At 41.2% G+C, this 8,394-nt stretch overlaps 1 protein-coding gene across 1 annotated transcript in view; it reads right to left on the bottom strand.

Annotated features, from left to right (window-relative positions):
• Nucleotides 1-239: 239 nt before the first annotated feature.
• The window catches only part of LOC108365331 (mediator of RNA polymerase II transcription subunit 14-like), a 23,716-nt gene continuing 15,561 nt past the window's right edge, over nt 240-8,394 (bottom strand). Inside the window, exons 2-3 of the mRNA XM_017619329.1 lie at nt 1,414-1,441; nt 240-812 (exon numbers count right to left, since the gene is read on the bottom strand). Of these exons, the coding sequence (XP_017474818.1) occupies nt 485-812; nt 1,414-1,441 (356 nt within the window). The 3' untranslated portion in view covers nt 240-484. The remainder of the gene's footprint in view (nt 813-1,413; nt 1,442-8,394) is intronic.

Below are 8,394 nucleotides of genomic sequence, written 5' to 3'. Positions count from 1 at the left end.
GATATTCGCCGTCACCTACGCGTAAAGGTCCGTAAATCTTTCGCAAAATCTTTCCCTCGAAAACTCCAAGCGCCGCCTCATCTGATGCATTCATTGTCTATGCCTCCGCGCCATATACCAGCACAGGCATGATGAGTGACTTATAGAGTGTGATCTTTGTACGACGAGAGAGGACTTTACTTCTCAATTGCCTACTCAGCCCAAAGTACCACTTGTTGGCATGAGTGATTCTCCGTTGGATTTCAAGGCTGATCCGAAAAATCCGAATACGAAAGTGTTGCAGAATAGGGGTACATTGGTAACATTGAGATGTCGATGCAATTTAACGTAAATTTTATGTCGTCCGAGTTGCATAAACAGATTATCCGGCAACGTTAGGAAGGGTTATATCTCGGTTGTAGCCGCTGATAAAGGCTGGAAAGCATAGTTACCTTAGTTCGGACATAATTTTCTGGAATTAATTTTTATCGGCGTTGAAGAAAGTTTACATTTCGGGCATAATGGGGCAGTCCAGATGCTTTGGCACGTGGCACTTTAGCATGCCGGTGTGCGCAATTATTTTCACACCTGGTACATATTCTTCAATGGCAATATTGTCATCCAAACGTTCATAGCTGAGACGTCGCGTTTGTGTGTAAGGTACTTTTAGCTGCAGAGACTGACAAAAGTAGTGCAAACAGTAATATACCTCGCTTAGTGCATTTGGATTTTCTACTACGCGTGCCTGTATGAGCTGGTGAATATAATTAACTTGAAGTTGATGCACCAATGCCTTGCCATCTGATAAACATTCGTAAAAAACAGAGACATAACTATTATAAGAGAAAAGAATAAAAGTCAATCAATAATCATTATATTAAGATAAATATTTGAGAGTCATCTATAATGTTTATTCAAAGACTTATATTATAAAAGTGCTTTCATAATAATTATCAGCGAGATAAATATTTTTAAGTCTGCAAAGACTATTATTTGAAGACTTATATTATAAAAGTATTTTCATAATAATTATGAGCGCGAAAAAAATGTTGAAGTCTTAAAAGACGGGACTTGTTCAGGAGCATTTCAGGATTAGTTGGGGTCCAGTTCGGGGCTAGGTTGGGACCAGTTCGGGACTATATACAAAATTTTTTCGCACTCATAATTATTATCAAAAGACTTTTATAATATAAGTCTCAAAATAAAAGTTTTTGAAGATTTAAAAATATTAATCTCGCTGATAATTATTCTGGAAAGACTTCTATTATATTAGTCTTAAAATAATAGTTATCGATGACACATAATAATTTGGGTGACTCTTTTAAAACTCCACCATGAAATAATTATTATTTTGGGTCTCTGGTAAAAAAGCAAAATAATATCAAAAATTCAGTGATGTATTATAATGAGTCCACAGAAGAGTTATGTACTTACCGCTTACTAATACTTCTATTGTATGCAACTGTATCTTACATGAGTGACTTAATTAAACAGGAGTGTGTTTAATTAAAAAGGATGCGTGGCTACATAACCATTCAACTGATCTCTTAACATGAAAGTACTTCTTGACATTAATCGACAAGTTCTTCGAAGGGGTGTTGAGATTTCTTGGCGCCATAATCCATTTAATCTCCTTCATATCGATCGACATATTCAGGTGGGCAATAGCTACCATCGTTTAGCTTTACAAAATTATGTAGCAGCACCGTTGCTTTCACGATACTCTCTGCGTTTAATGGTTGCGTTTGCAATGGGGATAGCAAAATTCTCCATTGTGCTGTCCTTATTCCGAAAGCGTTTTCAATAACACGCCGAACTTTTGAAAGGCGCTTTTTAAAATTTTCACGATCGGGTGACAGGTGCAACCCTGAAATTAAAAAAGGCATATTTGTATGTACATACATGCATACATATAGATGCAAATAATGGTAGAGTTGCAAGTTGCATCAATGCAAAGCATTTTCTTCCTTATTGGCGCTGTAACCGCCTAAGCGATATTGGCCGAATCCAAAACAGCACGCCAGTCATTTCTCTTCTGTGCTAACTGGCGCCAATTGGAAATGCCAAGTGAAGCCAAGTCCTTCTCCACCTGGTCTTTCCAATGCAGAGGAAGCCTTCCTCTTCCTCTGTTACCAGCATCGCGACCCGAATTGAATATTTTCAGATCAGCTTCTTTCCATTCGAACGACATGGTCAAGCTAGCGAAGCCGCTGAATTTCAATTCGCTGCACTATGTCTATATCGTTGTAAAGGTCATACAGCTCATCGTTAAATCGTCTGCGATATTCGCCATCACCAAAGCGTAAAGGTCCGTGAATCTTTCGCAGAATCTTTTTCTCAAAAAAGCCAAGAGCCGCCTCATCAGATGCTTTCATTATCCATGCCTCCGCGCCATACACCAGCACAGGCATGATGAGTGACTTATAGTGTGATATTTGTACGACGAGAGAGGACTTTACTTCTCAATTGCCTACTCAGCCCAAAGTAGCACTTGTTGGCAAGAGTGATTCTCCGTTGGATTTCAAGGCTGACATTATTATTGGTGTTAATGCTGGTTCCCAAATAAACGAAGTCGTCTACTTTTTTAAACTTTTAACTGTCAACAGTGACGTGGGTGTCAAGGCGCGTATGCTCAGACTGTTTATGTGATGACGGGAGATACTTCGTTTTGTCCTCGTTCACCACCAGACCCATTCGCTTTGCTTCTCTATCCAATACCGAGAACGCAGAACAGACGTAGTCCTTGTTTTTACCGATAATATCGAATTCGTCGGCATACGCCAGCAATTGTACGCTCTTGTAAAGTATTGTACCTATGCAGTTCAGTTCTGCGGCTCTTATTATCTTCTCCAACATCAGATTAAAGAAACCACACGAAACCTCGTATGGTATCAAACGGCTCGGATAGGTCCTTCCCTATTCTGAGGGAGGTAGTGGTATTGCTCAGCGTCAGTTTACACAGCCGTTTTAGTTCCGCGGGGATACCAAATTCAGACATCGCGGCATAAGGCAACTTCTCTTCGTACTGTCTTTTCCAAGATTTGGCGTATTGTGAATACCTGATCTATGGTGGATTATCCAGGCCTAAAGCCACACTGATAAGGTCCAATCAGTTCGTTGACGGTATGCTTCAGTCTTTCGCACAATACACTCGATAAAACCGTATAGCCTATGCTTAGAAGGCTGATTTCGCGGTAGTTGGCGCGTATGCGGGGTCGCCTTTCTTGTGGATTGTCCAGAGCACACTTTAATTCCAGTCGTTGGGCATGATTTCATCTGACCATATTCTGCAGACGAGCTGATGCATGCACCTCATCAGCTCCTCGCTACCGTACTTGAATAGCTCGGCTGGCAGGCCGTCAGCTCCAGCAGCTTTGTTGTTTTTCAGCCGCGTAATCGCAATTCGTACCTCGTCATAGTAAGGCGGTGGGACAGCTACTCCATCATCATCCACTGGGGACACGGGATCGTCTTCTTCACTACTTCCAGCGCTGCTACCATTCAGTAGGTTGTATTCCCTCCATAATTTAAGTATATTCTGCACATCGGTCAATAGGTCGCCATTGTGTTCTTACAGGAGTTCGTCGCGGTCTTGAAACCTTCTGTTAGTCGCCTAACCCTCTGGTAGAATTTTCGGGCGTTCTTCGTGTCGGCCAGCATCTAAAGCTCTTCGCAATCACGTATTTCGACCTCTCTCTTCTTATTGCGGCAAATACGTCGCGCTTCCTTCTTCAGTTCCCTATAACGGTCCAACATGGCTCGCGTTTCGCCCGATCGCAGCGTGGCCCTTTAGGCGTCTGTTTTCTCTGCAGCTTCTTGACATTTCTCATCGTGCCAGTTGTTTATTCGGGCTCGCTGAAATCCAACTACTTCTTCGGCGGCGGTATGTGAGTCGAGTGATTGCAGCTTTTCGACGTTAAGTTTTCCTTGGATTGTTGGGCGCACATTGTTTGCTCCACAGAGGCGGGTGTGTATCTTGGCTACAACAAGATAGGGGTCCAAGTCGATGTTTGGCCCTCGGAGTGTACGTACGTCTAAAACTCTTGAAGCATGCCTTCCGTCTATCAAAACATGATCGATTTAGTTTCTCGCTTTTCGATTTGGCGGGCTCCGGCGAAGTCGATCAGCCTCAGTCCGTTATCGGACGTCGTGGAGGCTTATTTTTCCGACAGTGGCGCCAGAGATCCCTTCCTTGCCCACCTTGGCCTTAAAGTCGCAAAACACGATTATGACATCGTGTCGGGGGCAGCGCTCATATGTACGTTCCAAGCGCTCATAGAAGAGATCCTTGGACGCCTCATCCTTCTCTTCCGTCGGGGCATGGGCGCAGATGAGCGAGATGTTGAAGAATCTAGCTTTGATGCGGATTGTGGCTAGGCGTTCATCCGCCGTGGTGAGCGCCAGTACTTGGCGACGGAGTCTCTCCTACCACGAATTCAACACCGAATTCGCGCTCCTTTACATGGCAACTGTAGTAGACGTCGCAAGGCTTTACACTTACTTTTCCTTGCCCCATCCATCGCATTTCTTTGATTCCGGTGATGTCAGCCTTTGTCTTCCCGAGGACATCAACCAGGTGGGCAGAGGCACCTTCCCCATTAAGGGTCCGGATATTCCTGGTGCATAACCTCAAATCATAGTCCTTTATACGTTGCCGTGGTCGTCATCTAAAAAAGGGGGTCTCATCCGAGGCTGTTTGTTTCATTTTCATTGGGCGGGGTTTTAACGTGGCGGGACCCAAACCCAGCGCACGCGAAGTTTTACGCCTTCTCACTTTAGCTCGCTCCCAAACGGGTGTTTGGTTGCTACCCAGAGGATACGTGGATNTGCGATTGGAACCGAACGCACAAGAATCGCTTCTGGCCACTCCCAGGTGAATGGCAGTCAAAAGTTTTCCACTTCTACGCACGGAACCAACCTCCAAAGCATGAGCCTTCTTTATTTCCAAACTATAAATGCAACTTGCGAGTTAGCCATTTTCTATGTAATGAATTTTTGGTATCAAACCAGGACATGGCCGCATCAAGTTTTTTTTAAGGAAATGCTGCATCTCCAACGAAATAATGATTAAACTTAGTATTGCTGTCTTGTAAAAAGTCATCCTCAGGCAGGTCTAGTTGGTCATGGAACAGCATTTGGCCAAATCCAGAATTCCAAAGAACACCGCCATGGCGTTGCGAATCGTACGCCCCAATATCGATACAAGTGAATATATAATTCGCATCGCAACTTGCTAATAATACGACGGAGTAGGTACCCTTGTAATTGAAAAATAGGGATCCGGAGTTGGAAGGTCATTTTTAAGTGATGTGCTTTCCGTCGATTGCGCCCACATAGTTTGGGAAGTTCCAAATAGTATTGAAGTCATGGGATATACGTTTCCACTCGTGCCTGTTTGGCACAGACAAACATATACTTCCAAGTTCACTCCAAAGTGCTTCGCATGTTTCCAAAATTATTCGGTTGGCTGTAGAGCGACCCATTTTATACGCTGTAGCGTATAGATGCTGCGTTCGCCCGCGTGCTTGGAAACTATGAATGTAATGAACACAAATTATTATGAAATATATATGTAGAAATATTTACTTACTTTAATGTTAAGAATAGTCTCATTTCTGCAGAAATGGACGGCCTGTTGGAATATTTTATGAGGCGTTCCTTCACGAGCCTAAAGAGCAAATCAAACACCTCTTTAGTCATCCTCACCGTAGTTTTGAACTGCTCGGGGTAATTTTTGTACATTTCGTCAAAACTGGTTACAAATAGTCCGTCAATGTCGCGACTTAAGTAAAGAGGTCTTACCCACTTCCGCCGCTGAGAATTAATTTTCTTCAAACACTCCCGAGCCTCGTACATACATAAGTAGCACTATTAAAGTAATTTCAATAAAAGATGACATTTTGTTTTTCAATAACGCTCGAGGATACACAAACATTTTTACTGGCAAAAAATAAAACAAATGTCTGTTTGATGATTTGAATTATTACCCCGGCTTCCTATGAACCTATACCGCCGTGAATTGTTCGTTTTTTTGTATTTATTTATGTTTTATTATCAATATTATACAAGTTTTTTTATTTGCCGCCTGTTTACTCAATCACGTGGCTTAAACAAACGTCATCGCCGGCGCTGTCAGAACGTTCATTGTAGCATGAACAAACGCCACTCGGGCAGCTGTCAAAGCGACGCCAACGCAACGCCAAAGTTGTATGTAAACGGACCTTAACGGTGGCAACGAGTTAAGAGCCTTATGCACCATGAAAGCTGTTTGTCAAATTTAAGAGCTAAATAAATCACACAATTTGCAGGTTAAACCTACTTTAGTATTTTCCCATACACATTTTTGTAGATGTAAAATAAACTTTAACTTAAATATCGATTATACGGGTAAACAATCGATGTCTTCGATATATCGACCTGGGAATATCAATTCAAAAAATAGATTATCGCACCATAAAATATCGATATTCAGAATAATCGATCCGATAACGAACAATCCCACGATTTAGAGAAATAGGCGCGTATCACGGTGCAGCGAACAGAGGTGGCGCCGTCAGTGTTACCGCTACTTTGTTTACAAATCAGCGAAAGAGAAATTTAATTATATGTGAAAAATCAGTTTAAATTGTGATAATTTGCAATTTGTGAGTGATTTTTGAGTTGAAGACTGCGTAAAAACTAATACAATGAAGTGCTGTGTGTTAAATTGCGACAACCGTCAAGATGCAAGAAGCGTAGATGCAAGAGTAGCGCTGGGACGAATCGCTGCATTTTGTGTACATAGGGCACGGCAAAGCCGTTCCCGAAATGTTTTATATAAGCAGCATTTCCTCACAATGATTTTGTTTCTGCTCCACGCAGCCTCCATTAGCTAATTAACTTATCAGTCCCGCAGAGACGCTGCCGCAGTCTTAATTGCAAAGCAATGGAGTGCACTAACACGTTTGCTGAAGCAGCCTCAATTGCAAGGCAATGGAGTGCACTAAAGTGTTACCTATTCTCTAATAGATAAGGTGAAAAATGCAATATTTTCGCGTTTAGCAAAATTAAAACACGTTTTTCGCTGTAAAGTGAACTGTTTTGGAAGTTTTAACTCGTTCTTCTTTTCGCTCCATTCTTTGTTTACTTGTGGTACACAAATGTCAACGCCCAGGACGGCGCAATCTTGTATTCTATCATTCTTGGGCGCGTATTCATAGTCCAGCCACTAAGCCGAAACTAATGAAGTTGCAACTTAAATTTAAGTACCAACTTAAAATTCACTTATATTCTACTAAGGGCCGGTTCCTCAATGTCTGGTTAACATTAATCTCCGGTAAAACATCGTTATCGACGTTACCGACTCCATGTTTTATGCATGGAGCCGATCACGTCGATAATGATGTTTAAACGGAGATTAGTGTTAACCAGACATTGAGTAACCGGCCCTAAGTAGTTTTAACTTAGTTTTACGATATTGCAAAACGAGTGTGAAAATGTATCGATTTTTCTTTACGATATTTTGGAAATATTACATTTTTATTAAATAACGTCAAGTTTGATTATAAAATTGTGATGTAGCCTTATTCGAATTGTGTTTTCTTTATTTTTAATAAAATACTTATTCCTAGTTACGACTTAATTGCAGCTGCAGCCGAAACTAAATTTTAAGTTGGTACTTAGCCAGAAAAGTCGAAACTAAGGCGACTATGAATAGCTTTAGTTGTAACTTAGGATAGTTTCGACTCAGTTGTCAACTAAATATGACTATGAATATGCGCCATAGAGATTGCGTCTATCGCGGTACCGGTAATCCGCTCTTAGGGCCGTTTACTCAATATGTGGTTAACACTAATCTCCGTTTAAACATCATTATCGACGTGTTCGGCTCCATGCATATAACATGGAGTCGGTAACGTCGCTGGTTTAGTTTGCTGACAATGACATACATACAAAGCAGCTTCCACAGTAAATACATACACAGACTTCACTACCTACTTATTTTTGTTAGTACCTGATTCTTTTTAGTGCTGGTATGAGGCAATGCACCAGTGGATAATGTCGTCAGTCGCTAATTCATGCATCTTACCGCACTGTTACGTACCAGAGCTGTAAAACTGTGAAATCATATGAAATTAAAAATCATCAATTTTATGTTATTATGTTTTCATTGAATTTTTCCTTGTTGGGGAATGTGGCTTATAATTTTCCAATTCTACATTCACTCAAAGTAGATATGATTGCACACATTAACATATTCAAAGAAAGATTGAAAAAACTTAATGACGAAACATTAACTTTTAACACTGAATAAGCATTCAGATGAATGCAGCTTTTGCTATGTGTGCACACATTCATTCAGTACCAATCAATCGATATAAATATTCTAAATACACAAAACCCACTGAAAAATACGCAAGGTTGAATTTTATTGAA

Source organism: Rhagoletis zephyria, unplaced genomic scaffold (genome assembly GCF_001687245.7).
Source record: "Rhagoletis zephyria isolate East Lansing unplaced genomic scaffold, Rhagoletis_zephyria_1.1 Rzeph_scaffold_01839, whole genome shotgun sequence".
Classification (NCBI taxonomy): Eukaryota; Metazoa; Arthropoda; class Insecta; order Diptera; family Tephritidae; genus Rhagoletis; species Rhagoletis zephyria.
Note: the sequence above shows the minus strand (reverse complement) of the source record. Positions and strands in the feature narration are given on the sequence as shown.